The 23,012-nt window shown below is 37.2% G+C and overlaps 1 protein-coding gene across 3 annotated transcripts in view; it reads left to right on the top strand.

The window, feature by feature from the left end:
* Nucleotides 1-22,805, top strand: part of MMUT (methylmalonyl-CoA mutase) — a 41,314-nt gene extending 18,509 nt beyond the window's left edge. For all 3 annotated transcript variants that reach the window (XM_027524096.1, XM_027524095.1, XM_027524097.1), the window contains exons 7-13: nt 7,291-7,402; nt 8,075-8,190; nt 10,861-10,976; nt 12,697-12,828; nt 14,207-14,354; nt 16,577-16,744; nt 22,338-22,805. In XM_027524096.1, the coding sequence (XP_027379897.1) occupies nt 7,291-7,402; nt 8,075-8,190; nt 10,861-10,976; nt 12,697-12,828; nt 14,207-14,354; nt 16,577-16,744; nt 22,338-22,466 (921 nt within the window). In that variant the 3' untranslated portion in view covers nt 22,467-22,805. The remainder of the gene's footprint in view (nt 1-7,290; nt 7,403-8,074; nt 8,191-10,860; nt 10,977-12,696; nt 12,829-14,206; nt 14,355-16,576; nt 16,745-22,337) is intronic.
* Nucleotides 22,806-23,012: the final 207 nt, after the last annotated feature.

The following is a 23,012-nucleotide window of genomic DNA, read 5'->3' as shown; positions in this document are numbered from 1 at the left end:
ATGTTTTCTTCTAGGAGTTTTATAGTTTCTGGTCTTACATTTAGGTCTTTAAGTTAATTTTTGTGTTAATTAACTTAACATTTTGAGTTAATTTTTGTGTATGGTGTTAGAAAGTGTTCTAGTTTCATTCTTTTACAGGTGGTTGACCAGTTTTCCCAGCACCACTTGTTAAAGAGATTATCTTTTCTCCATTGTATGTTTTTGCTTCCTTTGTCAAAGATAAGGTGTCCATAGGTGCGTGGATTTATTTCTGGGCTTTCTATTTTGTTCCATTGGTCTATATTTCTGTCTTTGTGCCAGTACCATACTATCTTGATGACTGTGGCTTTGTAGTAGAGCCTGAAGTCAGGCAGGTTGATTCCTCCAGTTCCATTCTTCATTCTCAAAATTGCTTTGGCTATTTGAGATTTTTTTTTGTATTTCCATACAAATTGTGAAATTATTTGTTCTAGTTCTGTGAAAAATACCATTGGTAGCTTGATAGGGATTGCACTGAATCGATAGATTGCTTTGGATAGTATGCTCGTTTTCATTATGTTGATTCTTCTGATCCATGAACATGGTATATTTCTCCATCTATTTGTGTCATCTTTGATTTCTTTCATCAGTGTTTTGTAGTTTTTTATATATAGGTCTTTTGTTTCTTTAGGTAGGTTTATTCCTAAGTATTTTATTCTTTTTATTGCAATGGTGAATGGGATTGTTTCCTTAATTTCTCTTTCTGTTTTTTCATTGTTAGTGTATAGGAGTGCAAGGGATTTCTGTGTATTAATTTCATATCCTGCAACTTTACTATATTCATTGATTATCTCTAGTAATTTTCTGGTGGTGTCTTTAGGATTTTCTATGTAGAGGATCATGTCATCTGCAAACAGAGTTTTACTTCTTTTTTTTCCATCTGGATTCCTTTTATTTCTTTTTCTTCTCTGATTGCTATAGCTAGGACTTCCAAAACTGTGTTGAATAGTAGTGAAAGTGGGCACCCTTGTCTTGTTCCTGACTTGAGGGGAAATGCTTTCAGTTTTTCACCATTGTGGATAATATTTGCTGTGGTTTATCATATATGGCTTTTATTATGTTGAGGTATGTTCCTTCTATGCCTGCTTTCTGAAGAGTTTTTTGTATCATAAATGGGTATTGAATTTTGTCAAAGGCTTTCTCTGCATATATTGAGATAATCATATGGTTTTTATCTTTCAATTTGTTAATGTGGTGTATCACATTGATTGATTTGCAAATATTGAAGAAACCTTGCATCCCTGGGATAAAGCCCACTTGGTCATGATGTATGATCTTTTTAATATGTTGTTGGATTCTATTTGCTAGAATTTTGTTGAGGATTTTTGCATCTATCTTCGTCAGTGATATTGGCCTATAGTTTTCTTTTTTTGTGGCATCTTTTCTGATTTTGGTATTAGGGTGATGGTGGCCTCATAGAATGAGTTTGGGAGTTCATCTTTCTCTGCAATTTTCTGGAAGAGTTTAAGTAGGATGGGTGTTAGCTCTTCTTTAAATTTTTGGTAGAATTCACCTGTGAAGCCATCTGGTCCTGGGCTTTTGTTTGTTGGAAGATTTTTGATTAGTTTCAATTTCCGTATTTGTGATGGGTCTGTTAAGATTTTCTGTTTCTTCCTGGTTCAGTTTTGGAAGGTTTTACTTTTCTAAGAATTCGTCCATTTCTTCCAAGTTGTCCATTTTATTGGCATATAGTTGTGATAGTAGTCTCTTAGGATCCTTTGTATTTCTGTGTTGTCTGTTGTGATTTCTCCATTTTCATTTCTAATTTTGTTGATTTGATTCTTCTCCCTTTGTTTCTTGATGAATCTGGCTAATGGTTTGTTTATTTTATTTATCTTTTCAAAGAACCAGCTTTTAGTTTTGTTGATTTTTGCTAAAGCCTCCTTTGTTTCTTTTTCATTTATTTCTGCTCTAATTTTTATGATTCCTTTCCTTCTACTAACCCTGGGGTTCTTCATTTCTTCTTTTTCTATTTGCTTTAGGTGTAAAGTTAGGTTATTTATTTGATTTTTCTTTTGTTTCTTGAAGTAAGCTTGTATTGCCATGAACCTTCCCCTTAGCACTGCTTTTACTGAATCCCATAGGTTTTGGGTTGCCGTGTTTTCATTTTTGTTTGTTTCTATGCATATTTTGATTTCCTTTTTTATTTCTTCCGTGATTTATTGGTTATTCAGAAGCATGTTGTTTAGCCTCCATATGTTTGTATTTTTAATAGTTTTTTTTTTTTTTTTCCTGTAGTTGATATCTAATCTTACCACATTGTGATCAGAAAAGATGCTTGAAATGATTTCAATTTTTTTGAATTTACCAAGGCTAGATTTATAGGCCAGGATGTGGTCTATACTGGAGAATGTTTTGTGTGTACTTGAGAAAAAGGTGAAATTTATTGTTTTGGGGTGAAATGTCCTATAGATATCAATTAGGTCTAACTGGCCCATTATATCATTTAAAGTTTATGTTTCCTTGCTCATTTTATGTTTGGTTGATCTATCCTTCAGTGTGAGTGGGATATAGTCTCCCATTATTATTGTGTTACTGTTAATTTCCTCTTTCATACTTGTTAACATTTGCCTTACATATTGAGGTACTCCTATGTTGGATGCATATATATTTATAATTGTTATATCTTCTTGGATTGATCCTTTGATCATTATGTAGTGTCCTTCTTTTCATGGCCTTTATTTCAAAGTCTGTTTTATCTGATATGAGTATTGCTACTCCTGCTTTCTTTTGGTCTCCATTTGCATTAAATATCTTTTTCCAGCCCTTCACTTTCAGTCTGTATGTGTCCCTTGGTTTCAGGTGGGTCTCTTGTAGACAGCATATATAGGGGTCTTGTTTTTGTATCCATTCAGCCAGTCTTTGTCTTTTGGTTGGGGCATTCAACCCATTTACGTTCAAGGTAATTATTGATAAGTAGATCCCATTGCCATTTACTTTGTTGTTTTGGGTTCAAGTTTATCCTTTTCTGTGTTTTCTGTCTAGAGAAGGTCCTTTAGCATTTGTTGAAGAATTGGTTTGGTGGTGCTGCATTCTCTCAGCTTTTGCTTGTCTGTAAAGCTTTTGATTTCTCCTTTATATTTGAATGGGATCATTGCTGAGTATAGTAATCTGGGTTGTAGATTTTTCTCTTTCATTACTTTAAATATGTCCTGCCATTCCCTTATGGCCTGAAGAGTTTCTATTGAGAGATCAGCTGTTATCCTTATGGGGATCCTCTTGTGTGTTATTGTGCTTTTTTCCTTTGCTGCTTTTAATATTTGCTCTTTCTGTTTGATCTTCGTTAGTTTGATTAATGTGTGTCTTGGGGTGCTTCACCTTGGGTTTATCCTGTTTGGGACTCTATGGGTTTCTTGGACTTAGGTGGCTATTTCCTTCGCCATTTTAGGGACATTTTCAACTATTATCTCCTCAGGTATTTTCTCATGCCCTTTCTTTTTGTCTATTTCTTCTGGGACTCCTATGATTCGAATACTGGGGCATTTAACATTGTCCCAGAGGTCTCTGAGGTTGTTCTCACTTCTTTTAATTCTTCTTTTCTTTTTCCCTCTCTCCTTCATTTATTTCCAACATTGTATCTTCCACCTCACTTATCCTATCTTCTGCCTCAGTTATTCTACTGTTGGTTCCCGCCAGACTGCTTTTGATCTCAGTTATTGCATTATTCCTTATCAATTGACTCTTCTTTATTTCTTCTAGGTCCTTGTTAAACATTTCTTGCATCTTCTCAATCCTTGTCTCTAGTCTGTTTATCTGTAACTCCATTTTGTTTTCAAGACTTTCCATCATCTTTACTATCATTATTCTGAATTATTTTTCAGGTAGACTCCCTGTCTCCTCTTTGGTTTGGTTTGGTGGGCAGTTGTCATGTTCCTTTACCTGCTGAATATTTCTCTGCCTTTTCATTTTGTTTAGATTGCTGTGTTTGCGGTGCCCTTTCTGTAGGCTGGAAGTGTGTGGTTCCTTTTTATTGTGGAGCCTGCTCCCTGTGGGTGGGGTTGGACTAGTGGCTTGTCAAGGTTTCCTGGTTAGGAGAGCTTGTGTCTGTGTTCTGGTGGGTGGAGCTGGATCTCTTCTCTCTGAAGTGCAATGAAGTGTCCAGTAGTGAGTTTTGGAGTGTCTATGGGTTTGGTGTGACTTTGGGCAGCCTGTATATTAATGCTCAGGGCTATGTTCCTGCATTGCTGGAGAATTAGTGTGGTATGTCTTGCTCTGGAATTGTTGGCTCTTGGGTGGAGTTTGGTTTCAGTGTAGGTATGGAGGCTTTTGGGTGAGTTCTTGTCTATTAGTATTCCCTGGAGTCGGAAGTTCTCTGATGTTGTCAGTTTTGGATTTAAGCCTCCTGCCTCTGGCTTTCAGTCTTATTCTTACAGTAGCCTCAAGATGTCTCTATCCATACAGCACATGATAAAACATCCTAGATGATAAAACATCTTCGTTGATGGTGAAACAATTCTCCACAGTGAGGGACACCCAGAGAGATTCACAGAGCTACGTGGAGAAGAGAGGAGGGAGGAGGGAGATAGAGGTGACCAGGAGGAGAAAGGGGGAGTCAAAAGGGGAGAGAGCAAGCTAGCCAATAATCAGTTCCCTAAGTGTTCTCCACAGTCTGGAGCACCTGGAGAGATTCACAGAGTTACATAGAGAAGAGAAGAGGGAGGAGGGAGATGGAGGTGATCTGGAGGAGAAAGGGGGAGTCAAAAGAGGAGAGAGCAATCTAGCCAGTAAGCAGTTCCCTAAGTGTTCTCCACAGCCCAGAACACCTAGAGAGATTCATGGAGTTAAGTAGAGAAGAGAAGGGGAACGGAGGAGATAGAGGTGACCTGGGGGAGAAAAGGTGTAGAGTTAAAAGGGGAGAGAGCAATCAAGCCAGTAATCACACCCCTAAGTGAAAATGGGTACTGAAGATTAGATTCTTTTTTTTTTTTGAGGATTAGATTCTTAAAGGTACAAAACTGATAACAAATACCAAAAAGCAAAGATTAAAACTCTAGAGTAGAGGTTAGATTCTCAAAAATACATATTAAAAATACAAAACCAATCGTTATAAAATATATATATATGAAATTTGCTTTAAAAATAGGGTCTTTTTATTTTTTTGCAAGGTAATTGTAGGTTATAAAAATGAAAATTAGAGGAGTAATTAATAACTTAATTAAAAAAATTAAAAAGTGATCATAGTAAAAATATATCTAGGAATTTCTTTGGAGCTGTTGAGAGCAGTGTGGGGTCATTTCAGTTTCAGATAGTTCCTTGTTCCAGCTTGTACTTGTTCTCAAGTTCTATAGGCTGCCTCCAGTGCTTAGTAAATGTTAATGACAGGGTTTTAATCTGTTTCACCTGTCACTTCAGAGTGGTTCCCTCTTGTTTATTTTGGCTTCCTCTGTTTGCAAGTTTCTTCAGTGTCTAAATTCCATCCTGACACAAGGGTGCAAAGGTGGTCACTTGTTTAGGCTCACTTGTTCAGTTGTGTTATGGGGAGGCAGGGTACTGCAAACAGACATCGCTGGCATGTGTGGGGAGTGCTTGCTGTGGATGGACCACACTGGGTTTGCTCCAGCTCAAGGCAGTGTGTGCTTCCCAGGGCTAAGCTGCTCAGGTTCTGGGGTACTCTGCAAGTGCACAGACTTGGTTAGGCATGCGTTTTGTGCCCTTCCCAGGTCTGAGCAGATCAGGCGACCAGGTGCTTGGTGAGTGCACTGTCCCAGGTGGGCTGTGCGTCTTAATCATCTCCCTGGTCTTGGCTGCTTGGTTTCCTGGGTGCGCCACGAGAGCATTATCTCAGGTGTGCCGGGTGTCTCCCTGGGGAGCTGATCTCAGGCTGTGACCCTCCTGGCCGATGTCAACTGTTCCAGGATCCCAGGAAGATGTGGTTAGCAGCTGGGAGCCTGCTCACAGTTTGGTGGAGAATGCCGGTCTCTGGGGCCGAGATTGCAGCAGCCCCTTGCCTTTTGGTTCAGGCTGTCACAGGCCTGCCTCTCTGCCTCCGGCAAGGGATAGGGGCCTGTATGCAGCCGACTAGCTATCCTTTGGTATTCGCTCAATCCTTTGCTGTGTGAACGGGCCAGTCTGCACGTTAGAGCCTTTTGCAGTAAAGTTCTCTTTTTTTTTCCTCTCTGGCTATCCCACAGTTTGGGTTGCTATCTCATGTTAGCTCCCTCAGATTGTCCTCAGGGCATTCATGTCCTGTCCTTAACCTAAGCACCAATTATGCAGCCCATGCCTCCCTGTCCAGCCCCCACTTGCTGGTGGCAGATACAAGTGTCTGGGCTACTTCTCCACTGGCAGTTGCGGTTAGGCGTGTATTCTGTGGGCTTTTTTTTTCTTCTCCCTGTTATGTTGCCCTCTGAGATTCCAAAACTCCCCACAGACCCACCTGTGAGAGAGTTTCTTACTGTTTGGAAATTTCTCCTTCACGCCACCTCCCCAGGACGGGTCTCTGTCCCTAACTCTTGTCTCACTTTTTGTCCTTTATATTTTGTCCTGCCTCCTTTCGAAGAGAACAGGCTGCCTTTCTGGGTGCCTGGTGTCCTCTGCCAGCATTCAGAAGTTGTTCTGTGGAAGTTGCTCAGCGTTCAAATGATCTTTTGATGAATTTGTGGGGGAGCAAGTGGCCTCCCCGTCCTCCGCCATCTTAGGTCGTCTCTCCCCTTCTGTTGTCTTTTTAAATGATTTTAAACACAGAATGTCCTTTTTAATTGATGTAATTTGCATATTTACATTGTGTTAGTTTAAAGTGTACAGTGTAAGGATTTAATATTTGTATATATTGTTAAAAAATTATCTGAATAAGTTTGGTTAACATCCATTACTACACATAGTTACAGATAGTTTTGCTTGTAATGAGAACTTTTTAAGGTTTACGCTCTTCTGAAGTGAAGTCGCTCAGTCATGTCTGACTCTTTGCGACCCCATGGATGGAGTAGCCTGCACCAGGCTACTCCATCCATGTGATTTTCTAGGCAAGAGTACTAGAGTGAGTTGCCATTTCCTTCTCCAGGGAATCTTCCCGGCCCAGAGATTAAACCCAGGTCTCCTGGATTGTAGACAGACTCTTTACCGTCTGAGCCACCTATCACACAATATTGTTAGCTCTGCAGAATTTCTAATCAATGCTCTTATTACTTCTTTTCTCAAGAAACATTAAATTTACCACTAAAATAATTTATAATTTTATTAACTTTAGTATTTACATAGCATAACATGTTTGTACTATTTATTAAAATATTTTCATATTCTCTTCTAATTTTATTAATGTATTTTTCTTATTAGCTCATTAATGAAATTGAGGAGATGGGTGGAATGGCCAAAGCTGTAGCGGAGGGAATACCTAAGCTTCGAATTGAAGAATGTGCTGCCCGAAGACAAGCTAGAATAGATTCTGGTAAGACAAAGTAGAAAAGGTTTTATGTGAAATGAAGTATTTAAAAAGAAATATTAATTTCTATTTGAAGATAGCGCATATAGTTAATAGAACAAAAGTTATGGATAAGTGAAACTTGGATAAAATGTTTCTCATGAATCTATATGTATCTATCTCTGTGTTGTATTTTTGCATGCCTGGATACACATGGGAAAACATGTATAAAGTATATTTGGAGGCATTATAAAGCAGAGTTTGTAATTCTAGTTTATCATTTATGAATTTTTAAAGGCTTTTTTGTTGTTGTTGTTTAAAAGTGGTTGGCTGTAAGGGAATTAAACTACCAGAAAAGCTCTTGCACATTTGTCTTCTACCTTATAAATCTTAGATGGTAGCTGCTGCTACTGTCTTAATTTTGTAGTGTTAGAAGAGAGTTTATCAGAAGCTCTGGGAAAGTTTGAGAGAATAATAAAAGCCCTCCCTTTCAGATATTTTGATATATACTTGTCTTTTCCCCTTCTACCCCTATTCCATATTGGTATTTGCTGATCTTTATTGATGTCTATTAGGAGTTAAGAATACTACTTAAAAATATCAAACTTATAAGAAAAGTATGTGGTGATCAGAGCATTACTGTTAGACAATTATTTGTGAATAGAATATACATATTATTTTCCTCTGGGAAATTGACAGGTTCTGAAGTAATTGTTGGAGTAAATAAGTACCAGTTGGAAAAAGAAGAATCTGTGGATGTTTTGGCAATTGATAATACTTCAGTGCGTAATAAGCAGATTGAAAAACTTAAGAAGGTAATAACAGGTATCATATTTGAGTGTTTTTTTTGGTATGCTGGGCGCTGTCCAAGCCCTCATGTGTCCTGCTCTATTGTTACAACAACCATGTGAGGTATGTATTATTTCCCAACATTTTAGAGAGAAAGGAACTAAAGATAAGGGAGATTGAGAAACTTGCTCAGGATAAATAATTAAGCAAGACTCAAATCTAAGTCTGTTGATATTAAACATTCACCCTTTTAATCATAATGTCTGCCTCTGTGAAACTTGTATGTTCTTATTAGAAACTGCTCCATAATAATAACAAATCAATAATTTATTGATTTGAGCTCAAAGTTGAAAACAAGATTGAATTCAGAGTCCATGTTTGAACCCAGGTCTTCTCACTGTAATTTATTTTTGTGTTCCTGATACTACTATGAAATAATTATTTGCTTTCATTTTTTTTTTTAATTCAAATATATTTGAATAGTGTTTCAGTAAGATATAATTTAGAATGAAAGATGTTTATTTTGATTGAAACTAGAGTACTGGTATAATTTTTTATTTCCAGTTTCTTACTGAGAGGAACCAAAGTATACAAAGTACTAAAATAGATAAAACATATTAATTCTTATTGTTGTAACTATATATTTCTATTATATGGAGCTACTTTGTCTCATAATCTCTGGCTTTAGTAATCACTGCTATTTCTAAGGTGGGAAAGTTGAAGTTCCTTAATGATTTTCTCTGTTTACTATCCTTGTGATTAAGATAGGACTTTCCCCCCCTTAGTTTAAGTATTCTTTTAAGAATCTAATAGACTTTGTCCAGTTAGAGTATATGCACAACATTCATCTTCCATTTGTTTTTTCTATTAGAGTTAATGGCAGATGTTTAATGATATTATTTCTTTTTATACCCTCATTCAGGAGTTTATTGTTCCTCTCCCACATTTTTGCCTTTTTTTAAAAAGAGTTTTATTTAGGATGTAGCATTATATTTCTAGTGACCACAAAAGTCTCAATATTTATTATATTTGGAAAACTCCTTGTTTCCTCTCTTTTACTTAAACTTTCTTAAACTTACAGCTTGAGGGCACACAGTTACCATAAATGATAATATAACTTATTTTTAGATAAGAGAGAAATTCAGTAATGATAATGGATGTGGTTTGTTCTTTGCCTTTAATATGAATTTCCTAATCCCCCTCTGCTTATAAATATGTTAAAATTTTAGTGGCATCTTCAGATCAGATCAGATCAGTCGCTCAGTCGTGTCCAGCTCTTTGCGACCCCATGAATCGCAGCACGCCAGGCCTCCCTGTCCATCACCAACTCCCAGAGTTCACTCAGACTCACGTCCATCGAGTCAGTGATGCCATCCAGCCATCTCATCCTCTGTCGTCCCCTTCTCCTCCTGCCCCCAATCCCTCCCAGCATCAGAGTCTTTTCCAGTGAGTCAACTCTTCGCATGAGGTGGCCAAAGTACTGGAGTTTCAGCTTTAGCATCATTCCTTCCAAAGAAATCCCAGGGCTGATCTCCTTCAGAATGGACTGGTTGGATCTCCTTGCAGTCCAAGGGACTCTCAAGAGTCTTCTCCAACACCACAGTGCAAAAGCATCAATTCTTCGGTGCTCAGCCTTCTTCACAGTCCAACTCTCATATCCATACATGACCACAGGAAAAACCATAGCCTTGACTAGGCGGACCTTTGTTGGCAAAGTAATGTCTCTGCTTTCGAATATGCCATCTAGGTTGGGCATAACTTTCCTTCCAAGGAGTAAGCGTCTTTTAATTTCATGGCTGCAGTCACCATCTGTAGTGATTTTGGAGCCCAGAAAAATAAAGTCTGACACTGTTTCCACTGTTTCCCCATCTATTTCCCATGAAGTGGTGGGACCGGATGCCATGATCTTCGTTTTCTGAATGTTGAGCCTTAAGCCAACTTTTTCACTCTCCACTTTCACTTTCATCAAGAGGCTTTTGAGTTCCTCTTCACTTTCTGCCATAAGGGTGGTGTCATCTGCATATCTGAGGTTATTGATATTTCTCCTGGCAATCTTGATTCCCGCTTGTGTTTCTTCCAGTCCAGCGTCTCTCATGATGTACTCTGCATATAAGTGAAATAAACAGGGTGACAATATACAGCCTTGACGAACTCCTTTTCCTATTTGGAACCAGTCTGTTGTTCCATGTCCAGTTCTAACTGTTGCTTCCTGACCTGCATACTTAAGCAGCATCATATTTTAGACTCATACAGATGTGAAAACTTTTAAAAAGTTGAATTTTAGGTAACTTTGTTTAGGCATGTGGTTGGGTCCAGAGCTAATAAAGTATTATATAACTAAGATATTTCTAAGTTTGATCTCTTAAGTACTTGGGAGGGTCAGCACTATTGTTTATTATTGCCCTGCTTGTTTCTGAATTATCAGTGTTAGACAGAATTTGGCATTACTTTAGGAAGTTCTTAAACGTTGAAGGAGTGAATAAATGAAATGAATACCAAATGTAGGATATATGTTATCTCTTTCTCTTTTTTTTCTTTTGCTTTTAAAGTTAGGATTTTGGAACAGTTTCCATATGAAACGTGTGTGTATATATATGTGTATATGTGTGTGTGTGTGTGTGTGTGTGTGTATAATCTGATCTCTATTTTATTTTATAATCACACAAACTGTCCCTTTCCTTACCTGTTTCTGTAAGGTCAAATCCAGTAGGGATCAGGCTTTGGCTGAACGGTGTCTGGATGCTCTGACTGCATGTGCTGCCAGTGGAGATGGGAATATTCTCGCTCTTGCTGTAGATGCAACTCGAGCAAGGTAAAGGATATATAAGTTGGAAGTTTTCCAAATACTAAAAGTTGACCAGTTTAGTTTTTCAGAATCAGTCTTAAATAAGAGATTGATTCTATAAACCATGTGAACCTCAAAGAAAATAATTGGAAACCAAAATAAAATTAATTCTTGTTTTTTTTTTTTTTTTTAAATATCTGTGCTTTAAAAACATTCATCCATTTTGCATGGAGTATATTAATAGCTGTATTTCCCTGTGGCTCAGGACATTTGAAGCTCTTGTAATATCACTGATTTACAGGTTCAAATTTGATGTTCTCTCAAGTATAGGAAGACATTATTATGCTCACAGTAAGCAAACCTGCCCTTTGTCAAAGGTGGACAGTATCTCTTTCTTTCTGAGCTATGTACTATGTAGACATCTTTGCCTTATAGAACATGCAGAAAAGCAAGTGACCCGCAAAATCTTTTCTCCCAATATATGATAAAGTCACTAAAGAAATTGGTTTTGCTTTTATTGTTTATTGCTTAATATAATTAATATAATGAACTTTTAAGTTGTTTCAGCTGCTTAAGGGATAGAATGAATAGTATGTTACTTTTTTGTTTGTTTTTCAGTTTTAATTTCTTAAAAGAAATAAGAAGACTTCTCTGCTTAAAATCCTTCAATGTTCTCCCATTTCTTTTAAATTAAAACCTAATCTTACTATGACTTGTAAGACGGCTGAATGTAACTCTTGCCTACTTCTCTGACCTTGTCTTATCCTGCTTCCTTTATTAGTGTCCCCAATTACCTTCTTTCTATTTTTAGCCCATAAAATATATTTTCCTACTTCTCAGAGTCATTCATTTGGCATTTCCTTTTTCAAACACTTTTCCCTCTTATGTTCCCTTGAGTTTCTCTTTCTCATCATTTAGATCTTAGTTCAAAAGCTGTATCTTCATGTCTTCAACTGCTTTAAAACAGCTTTCCCAAGCACCTCATTCTATTTTTCCTATTTTAATGTCTTCATAGTACTTATTACCATATAAAATTAATTTATTTGTTTGTTAGTGTACTGTGTGTATATTCTGACTGGATGATATGCTCTGCAAGGGTCAGTCAGTTAGTCAGTCAGTCAGTCATTTCAGTCGCTCAGTCATGTTCAACTCTCTGCGACCCCATGAATCGCAGCACGCCAGGCCTCCCTGTCCATCACCAACTCCCGGAGTTCACTCAGACTCACGTCCATCGAGTCAGTGATGCCATCCAGCGTTTTTTTTTTTTTTTTTGGTTGTATTTATCACTATATCCTAGCACTTGCCAGTGCTTGCCCCATATTAGGTACTCAGTACATGTTGAATGAATTAATAAACAAAAATGGAATATGCTATTAATAAAAGATTTACTTTTTGTCAAAAAAATCTCACTGGGAATATTGCTCTTTGCCTATTTATATTGCTAAGCACTGAATTGCTCAGTAATCTTTAGATACTTGTCTATTAGTAGTTTTTAGGTCATTTGGTCATTTTTCAGTTGACAAATGTTGAAAGAGATCACATTGTATAAAGGCATCCAGAGTATTTTTTTTAAATAAGTATTCTGAGGAAAGATGCAGTCATGAATGCGGTAAAGAGCATTCAGATTTAGGTTTTTGACAGCCTATTTTTGACAGAGGTAATAAAATATGTCTAAGTATATTGAATATTAAGATAAATATTATATCCCAAATAGTGATGTTATCAGAACCTCCATTTAATATTTTAGATGTACAGTTGGAGAAATCACATATGCCATGAAAAAGGTATTTGGTGAACATAAAGCTAATGACCGTATGGTGAGTGGAGCCTATCGCCAGGAATTTGGAGAAAGTAAAGAGATAGCATTTGCTATCAAAAGGTAATGTGTGAGATTTCTTAAACTAGAATGTCATCTTTTCTGTTAACACAATCCTCATGTACCTACTGTGGGCTTAATTTTCTCACATACAACTGGAAAATATTGGTATTTGACTTATACTTTGCTCCTTAATCTGTAGCTTTACTATAATAATATTTTGAAACTTTGACCATAGTCCCCTTTAAGAGTTTCTCATTTAAAGCAAATGTTTGTTTAATGTTGATATTGCTTCACATCCTCCAGGGACTTAGATTTCAATCTCCTTAAGATGGTACACTTTTATATTTGCTTAAATTTTATTTATATTGTTTAATCACTCAAATAATTATAAAATCTTTACTTTTCCTATTTGAAAGTAAATATTTGGTTGCCATCTATGAATAAGTTAAAATCAGTCATTACTGAACTGATAGTAAGTAACATGGTCCAACATGAGTTGGAAATATGAATTAATATAAATTGATCATGTTTCTGTAGTGTGAGTAGTACCTTTCTGATGATTGGTTTTCTCAACCTCTGTAATAAATTTTCCACAATTATGTCTCTACTCATATATGAGGTAAATATCAGAACAACCAAGGTGAAAGTCATCAAAATGGCACGTGTTTTTTTCTTTTAACAAAAGTAAATTTGTTTCTTAGTGCTTTTTCATCTGGGGTGTACATTTATTGACTTAAGCAAGAAACTATTTTGATTATACATTATCATAACATATCACATTGAGGCCACTTGGAGGAGTTCACACTTGTGAGTGGTAAGTGAGATATGGACAGTCCAAAACAGCTAGTGAGTCAAGTATATGTATAAATAATTCTGAAGGCGTTTTTTAGTTAATATTTTACTATTTCTGCATATTGTACTCTGGAGACTGTCTTAAGAAGTTGTAAAGTTGTTTTCTCATATTGCTTCACTGTGATGTTCTCAGTGTTACAGGCTTAGAGTCTTTCAAATTTTCTTCTAGGGTGGGAGATGGTAAACATACTCAGGCTTTAATTGAGTTCTTGATGTAAAACAAGATATTAATAAAATATGAATAAACAGATTAGTTGTTTTTATATAAACTTGAAAGATACGCTGAAAATAAATTATAGTTTTATATCTTACCTTTGGGCAATTATTATATAACTGTTATATTTTATTTTATTTAATTTTTTGGTATCTAATGCCTTTATTCTCATTTTTATTTGCTAGCCCCTTAAATATAACTCTTCTACAACATCATAATCTTGAAGGTCTGTGATGCTATTTCTTTACTGACTTCCTGTCCTGAAGGTTTCTTTCTAGAAGTGATACTCACACCTGCTAACACTAAACTGTCTTTTCTTTTTTTTTTTTTAGGACTCTTAAGCCTTAAAATATATTTTAAAATGTTCCTTAGGGTTGAGAAGTTCATGGAACGTGAAGGTCGCAGACCTCGTCTTCTTGTGGCAAAAATGGGACAAGATGGACATGATAGAGGAGCCAAAGTTATTGCTACAGGATTTGCTGATCTTGGTTTTGATGTGGATATTGGTCCTCTTTTTCAGGTATTGAAAACTGTTGGGAGGAGTTTCAAGTCCTGTTGTTATATGCTGCAGATAGGCCAACTGGAATGAAGACTACAGAGTATTCATTGAATTTTTACTGGGAAAGAAATGCACCTTACTCAAGAGACCCAGCCTTTAAGTCTCCCATTAGAGTTTCCCATTTGGGATTTTAAGATATTACTCAGAAAAGCTAGGAAAAATTCTCACAATAAAGAGTTAGCCCAGACTTCTGGGTATGTGTTCTTAAACTGTATTGCTAGATAAATATGTAAATGTGTTTAGAGTCTCACACATTTAAGGTGAGTTTTGTTAAGAATCTCAACTATATTTAAGATTAAATGAATCGTATACAATGTATTTAGTTTGCTTTCAGTCTTCTAAGTTGAATACTTTTCCATTCTACTTTCTTACTCACAATTTGCTATCTCTTTGCTTTAGTTTGTTTGCTTATTTTAAATAGCGATCAAATATAATGCAAATATTTAGTGGTTAGCTTTTAGGAAATGTTTTTTTCATAAAATAAAATAATTTTTAAAAATTGTTGTCAGCCATTGGAACCTAAAGGAATTTTACAAATAATTGAAAGTTCATTTCCCCATTAAATACCATCTCTAAAAATTTAATTTGTCTTTTAGTACCATCAGCTTTGTTACCATAATTCTGCATCATTTTTAAAAATAGTTATAGTTATCTGTGGCTGAAGGTACAATCATGTAGTACTCTGATGACTGATTTAATAAAAATAATAGATTTGATGTTTTTAAAATTGCAACATTTGATAATTTCCAGTTTGACTTATATAAACATAAGGCATGGAACTGAATTATTCAAATGGAGTTTTAATCTAATAAATTTTGGAAGCATGGATGATATGAGTAACAAATCATGCTTAAATTAAATGCCTTATCTTTAAGAAATGAATAGCAAGAATATGCACATTTTTAAAAGGTTTTAATTTCATGTTAATATTTTTTGCAGACTCAAGGTTTTACCACTATATGACTTTCCTTGGGATCTTCTTAAATGTAGTTCCATTCATGAGTATAGAATCGTTTGTTTTTGCACTAAAACTACGAGTCTTAAAATCTTGCCAAACTCCAAGAAAATTCACAAATTTTTATAGTATTTTTTCTGCTTATAATTATGCAGTGGTTTCTCAGATGGCCTTATCCTTCCCAATTGTCTTGATTTACATTATATGTACCATGAGAGACATGTAGATACTTTTTTTAATATGAAATGATTTAAATTCATGTACATTATCAAAGCAATGTGATGAACTCATAACAAAGGAGATATGATCTTTGTTAATTCATAATTGAATGTTTGAAAACATCCTTTATAATTTTATATCCCAGTAGTAAACTAAGATAATAAATAAGAGACATGGCCTCACCTGAACCATCCCTTCTCTTGTTTATGCACTTCCCTGGTTGCTATAGCTCCTTAACTAATGTCTACAGTTCCTGTTATTTTGCTCCATGAAGTGAAAATGAGATTGTCAGTTGCTCAGATGCGTCTGACTCTTTTTGACCCCATGGACTGTAGCTTGCCTGGCTCCTCTGTCCATGGAATTCTTCAGGCAAGAATACTAGAGTGAGTAGCCATTCCCTTCTCCAGGAGATCTTCCTGACCCAGGGATTGAATGTGCATCTCCTGCATTGCAGGCAGATTCTTTTACTCTCTGAGCCACCAGGGAAGCCCTATTTTGCTCCATATATTACCATTAATTTCATATTTCCATGGGAGAACAAGGTCCTGATGCTTCGTAGTCCACCATCTTCTGTCTTCTCATTCAGTTTTAATCCTAACGTTCACTTCTTTATGTTGCATTTTAAGTTCAGTCTTTAATTCTTTAGATCCTATCACATGTTACCTCTCTTTAATGTTGGTAATGAAGACAACAGATGTATTTTTTAAAAAATTATGATGACGAGATAATATAGTTTGCCTATATCTCCCCTTTATCTTAAAGATTTTGCAGGGAACTTCATCTTGATATAGCTTAACTGGTAAATGGTAGAGCTGGAAGCAGACACAGCACTGGTGTTTATACAACAATGGGATGAGGTGGTATTTGAGAATGGTGAAATATGAAGTTATCTTCACATCAAGATTTTTAATGAGCACAATTTTGGAATGTCCACCGAAGTAGTTGTAACACTTTAGAAACACTTTTTGGGATTAATAATGATTTGCGTCTTTACTTTGTAACTGTTCAGACTCCCCGGGAGGTGGCCCAGCAGGCTGTGGATGCAGATGTGCACACTGTGGGTGTGAGCACCCTCGCTGCTGGGCACAAGACCCTAGTTCCTGAGCTCATCAAGGAACTCAACGCCCTTGGACGGCCAGATATTCTTGTCATGTGTGGGGGAGTGATACCACCGCAGGTATTTTCATCTCCTACATTTTCTGGTACTGTACTGGGACTGCTGAGTAACAGTAGTTTGTATGTAATTATTTAATTTACTGTATATTTTCTCTAAAAATGTGTTGCAGAGTTAGAGCCAAATTTGAACCAAATTATTTCCTAGTGCTTCTACTAAGTAAATTCTATAAAAGTGGTCAATGTTGTTTTCTCTTTAGACTGTATTATAATTCAGTATGCATGCATGCATGCTAAGTTGCTTCAGTCGTGTCCAACTCTTTGTGACCCCATGGACTGTAGTCCGTCCTCTGTCTATGGGATTCTCTAGGCAAGAACACTGGAGTGGTTGCCATTACCTCCTTCAGGGAATCTTCCCGACCCAGGGATCGAACCTGCGTCTCTTAGGTCTACCTGCATTGGCAGGCGGGTTCTTCACCACTAGCATCACCTGGGAAGCCCTCAGTATGCATAATTTAATAATATATAATGCTTCTATGAGAGAGTTGCCTCCCTACAAATTAGTCACCTAGATAGAGATCTGTCTTCTTCATATTCAGTAAGCACCGATGGAAAAGGAACAGGCTGAAAGTAATAACATCTCACAACTGGGAATAGAGAAGAATGGTGAACACACAGTGAGGATATCAGCCCTCCCCAGGGAAGGAGTGAACACCCCTCGTCCTGGCAGTGGAGTCAGTCCCTTAGTTGATCAGTCTGTAGCACTAGCTTCTGTTGTTTCAGAGTTGCTACCTTGTTCTTTTCCTCCACATCCCCATCCCTGAATGCTGCCCTAACTTAGCACTGTATCAGTTACATGGTCCTATAAAACCCCCCTTTTCATGAAGCTAATTCAATTGGGATATAGTTTTCTGAGAGCCAAAAACACCTAATTCAGAAATAAATGGAATCAGCCTGTCCTGAAAATTATGGCTGAATGGAGATGTGGATTCTAGAACAAGAATGTGGATCCTCTTAGGAAAAGATAAATGGATGCTAGGTAACAATAATGTTAATTAATTTATTAAGGAGACAGGGACTCTGTCCATATATGACCTTGTGCTGTGAGGTCTTCGTTGCTTAGTCATGTCCCACTCTTTGTGACCCAATGGACTGTAGCCCACCAGACTCCTCTGTCCATGGGGATTCTCCAGGCAAGAATACTGGAGTGAGTTGCCATGTCCTCCTTCCGGGGATCTTCCCAACCCAGGGATCAAACCCAGGTCTCCCACATTGCAGGTAGATTTCTTCACCATCTGAGTCACCAGGGAAGCCTGTGAATACTGGAGTGGGTAGCCTATCCCTTTTCCAGGGGATCTTCCCGACCCAAATATATGACCTTACCAATCAGTTAAAATAGTTAAGATATAACCTGGGTCTATTTCCAATCCAGTTTTTAATGATATCAAATTGTGTTTTTACCGAGAATGGAAAAAATATTGAGTTACAAGAACTATAAATGAGATTGCTCCTAAGTAAATGACCATACGTACTACAAAGACCCCACTATTATATAGCAGGAATCTGTCAGTGAAGTGTGACCTTGTGCCCATGTTTTCAGTTTTTCTCCTTCTGTTACAATTCAGAATATAAAATAATGAATGTATATACTACTTATGAAATGAGAAAATACATATGTATGAGCTTGTGAGGTTGGTTATAATGTGGGACTGGCAACCCAGCTGTATATTACTTCTTTCTAACAACACAGTACTTAATGTGGTATAGTCACCACAAAAGTGATTTTGTTCCCTGGTGGCTCAGATGGTAAAGGATCTGCCTCCAGTGCAGGAGACCCACCCAGGTTTAGTCCCTGGATGGGGAAGATCCCCTGGAGAAGAGAATGCCTACCCACTCTAGTATTTCTGGAGAAGAGAATGCCTACCCTCTCTAGTATTCTTGAGAATTCCATGGACAGACGAGCCTGGTGGGCACAGTCCATGGGGTCACAGAGTCAGATACGACTGAGTGACTATTTAATTTTTATTAGTCAACACAAAACTATTTTTGTTAGCACCTTTGCCTCTTATTTTGATAAGTATAGTTTATTATTTGAGAATATAAAGGGCTTTAATTCTTTATTACTGTCTGACTATGGAACACTTGATCTGTATTGCAGTTTTAGAGCCCATAATATTAATACCTAAGCTCTTAGGCATGATATTAAAATGTAAGACTCAAAATAATTAGGCAGTACAAAGTAGTGGCATTGAAATACAAATTTATGCCAGCCTGGATGGTAGGGGTTTGGGGGGAGAATGGATATATGTATATGCATGGCTGAGTCCCTTTGCTATTCATCTGAAGCTACCACAACATTCTTAATTGGTTATACCCCAAATACAAAACGTTTTTGATGTTAAAAAAAACAAATTGAGAAGAAATGCAGGCCTGTAATACAAGGGGCTGACACTTTCAAGACGTATATATCATAGAAGTCTCTGGATATTTAAATTACCTAGAACATCTGTGGAGAAGGTAATGGCACCTCACTCCAGTACTCTTGCCTGGAAAATCCCATGGACAGAGGAGCCTGGTAGGCTGCAGTCCATGAGGTCGATAAGAGTCGGGCACAACCGAGCGACTTCCCTTTCACTTTCCACTTTCATGCATTGGAGAAGGAAATGGCAACTCACTCCATTATTCTTGCCTGGAGAATCCCAGGGACAGAGGAGCCTTAGCGGGCTGCTGTCTATGGGGTCACACAGAGTTGGACACGACTGACGCGACTTAGCAGCAGCAGTAGCAGAACATCTGTAGGTGTTTGCCATGCTTTTTCCTCTTGAGTTTAAAGACGAAGGATCATTTTTTATAATGACACACTTGTGTGTTAATATGGGCATCTTTTTTTAATATAATGATATCAGTTAACACCCATGCATTTTTCTCATTACTTGTTTTCAGTAAATATATAAAATGTTGCTATTATTCAGCTGAAAGTCTCTTAGCTTTTAAATTAGAGAGCACTAATGTATGGCTGTTAATCAAAATGATTTAACCATTGCCATTGTGGAGCTTATAGCAATAAGACATGTAAAGTGCCAATGCAGACTTATAGTATTATAAGAATATTACAAGGAAATAATAGAGACAGAAAAGAAGTAGTTAGGGGATAATTGGCATGACCATGTAATCTATCATCTCATGTGATCAATTTTGAGAATGAAAAATGGATACTACTGAAAAGGGTGTTGCAAAAACAAATAATTCAATTAAAAACTGGGCAGAGAATCTGAATAGACATTTTTTCAAAGAAGACAAATGGTCAACAGGTACATGAAAAGATGCTCAGCATTACTAATTATCAAGGATGTGCAAATCAAAACCACAATGAGATATCACCTCATATCTATTAGAATAGCTGTCATAAAAAAGACAAGAAATAACAGGTGTTGTCAAGGATATGTAGAAAAGGGAACTCTTATGCACTGTTGGTGGGAATGTAAATTGGTGCAGCCACTATGGTGAACAGTACAGAGATTTTTCAAAAAGTTAAAAATAGAGCTACATATGATCCAGCAATCCTAATGCTGGATATTTATCTGAAGAAAACAAAAACACTAGCTTGATATATATTCACCCCCTCCCATGTTCATAGCAGCATTATTTACAGTAGCCAAGACATGGAAATAACCTAAATGTCCATCAGTGGATGAATAAGTAAAGAAAATGTGACACATACACATACACAGAGGAATATCATTCAGCCATAAAAGAATTCTTGCCATTTATGACAACGTGGGTGGACCTTGAGGGCTTTATACTAAGTCAAATAAGTCAGACAGAGAAATACAAATACGGCATGATCTTATATGAAAGAACAGTTGCTAGAGGCAGCAGGTAGAGGGTGGGTGAAACGAGCAAAGGGGGCCAAAATTACAGACTTTCAGTTATAAAATAAATAAGTTCTGGGAATATATGTACAGTGTGGTGACCATGGTTAATAGTACTACTAAGTCACTTCAGTCGTGTCCGACTCTGTGCGACCCCATAGACGGCAGCCCACCAGGCTCCCCGTCCCTGGGATTCTCCAGGCAAGAGCACTGGAGTGGGTTGCCATTTCCTTCTCCAATGCGTGAAAGTGAAAAGTGAAAGTGAAGTCGCTCAGTCGTGTCCGACCCTCAGCGACCCCGTGGACTACAGCCTTCCAGGCTCCTCCGTTCATGGGATTTTCCAGGCAAGAGCACTGGAGTGGGGTGCCACTTCCTTCTTCGGGTTAATAGTACTGTACTGCATATTTGAAAGTTACTAAGAAAGTAGTATGTAACTAAGTAGTAACTTAGAGACCAAGGACTAAGGACATTGTTGTTGTTTGGTTGCTAGGTAGCGTCCGATTCTTTTGCTACCCCATGACTTTAGACTTCCAGGCTCCTCTGTCCATGAGATTTCTCAGGCAGGAATACTGGAGTGGGTTGCCATTTCCTTCTCCAAGAGATCTTCCCAACCCAGGGATTGAACCCACGTCTCTTGCATTGGCAGAGAGATTCTTTACCACTGAGCCACCAGGGAAACGCTTAAGGACATAGTACTAAGAAACGAAGAGAGTTACTAAGAGCTCACAGTGTTACACGGTTTTCAGTAAATCTTAAAAGTTCTGAACTCATATGTGCACACACAAAATTTTTTTACTTATTTATGGTAATAGATGTTAACTAGATCTACCACGGTGATCATCTTACAGTGTATGCACATACTGAATCATTAGATTGTACACCTGAAACTAATGTCCATTATAGCTAAAAAAAAAACCACAAAAAACAACAGAAAAAAAACTCATGGAAAAAAGGTATTGCAATAGAAAGCACAAGCCAGGATGTCCTGGAAATATGATCACCCTAGTGAATGAGGATTGGGGCTTTAAAGCATCTCCTCAACTTGATATTATAGCTACAAATACTCTGATGTTGAAACAGTCTAAAGCCTGGAACAGTACTTGTGCCCTGGGAATCTTTTCACTCAAACTTTGTCTTTAAAACAAACAAACAGCAGCAACAACAACAGAGAATTTTTTTCAAATGAGTTAACATGAGTTTGAACAAACTCCAGGAGATAGTCAAGGATAGGGAAGCCTGACGTGCTGCAGCCCATGGGGTCACAAAGAGTTGGACACAGCTGAGTGACTGAACAACAACAACAATTTTCATTTATAGAAAATCTAATTCCAGCATGAAGCCAAATTCAAAGTACTGCCATTCCCTAACTGCAGACAAAGCACCTTGGAGGAAATAAGTAGCCTTGTAAATCTGAACCTATAATGTGATACTGAATTTAACACAAATAATGGCAAGTGGTAAAAATTTAGGTAAGGTAATATGGTGTAGGGTCCAGAAGTTTTCACCTGGTGGACCATGCAGCTTCCCACCACGAACAAAACACTGAGGTTTTGGAAAATGAGCAGAATGTCTTTTATTCTTTTAATGTCTTGGAGGGTAAGGGTCAGGGTTAGGCAGGCCCAGTCATGGAGGATTTTTCAGCCCCAAATGCCAGTAGTGTATCACATAACAAAGTTTGAGGCACTGAGGATAAAGAAGAAAGGACAGCATTCATTGTCCTTTTGTTTCACTTTCTTGAAATAGAAATATTGTCTCTTCTATTAATAAAATAAATTCTTTCAACAGGATTATGAATTTCTGTTTGAAGTTGGTGTTTCCAATGTATTTGGTCCTGGGACTCGAATTCCAAAGGCTGCCGTTCAAGTGCTTGATGATATTGAAAAGTGTTTGGAAAAGAAGCAACAGTCTATATAACATCCTGTTTTGGGGTTAGCTTTTTTCTGATCTATTCTTTCAGTAATGATCAAAGAGGCCATGTTCTTCAAATTATTCAACACCTAATATGTGCTTTCCTGAAAGCTTTACATGAAAATACCTGACTTATAAGAATGCTGTCATGCTATGTGTATGTGTATAGTTTCATTTTAATTTTAAAAATTAAAATTATCCTTAAAAACTCTGTAATACATGCTGAGTACTTTGTCAGACACTTGAAAGAAAGGTATTATTTTTAACAGTTGTGATATTTCTTTGGAATATTTCTTATAAATCTGCTTACTTTCTATTTTAAGAATTAAACAATACCTGAAGCAATCTGACTAGTCCTATTCTTTCAGTGTAGTTCAGTTTAGTCGCTGAGTCATGTCCGACTCTTTGCGACCCCATGAACCGCAGCATGCCGGGCCTCCCTGTCCATCACCAACTCCCGGAGTCCACCCAGACTCATGTCCATTGAGTCGGTGATGCCATCCAACCATCTCATCCTCTGTCATCCCCTTCTCCTCCCACCTTCAATCTTTC

The sequence above is a fragment of the Bos indicus x Bos taurus genome, chromosome 23, assembly GCF_003369695.1.
Source record: "Bos indicus x Bos taurus breed Angus x Brahman F1 hybrid chromosome 23, Bos_hybrid_MaternalHap_v2.0, whole genome shotgun sequence".
Taxonomy (NCBI): domain Eukaryota; kingdom Metazoa; phylum Chordata; class Mammalia; order Artiodactyla; family Bovidae; genus Bos; species Bos indicus x Bos taurus.
Note: the sequence above shows the minus strand (reverse complement) of the source record. Positions and strands in the feature narration are given on the sequence as shown.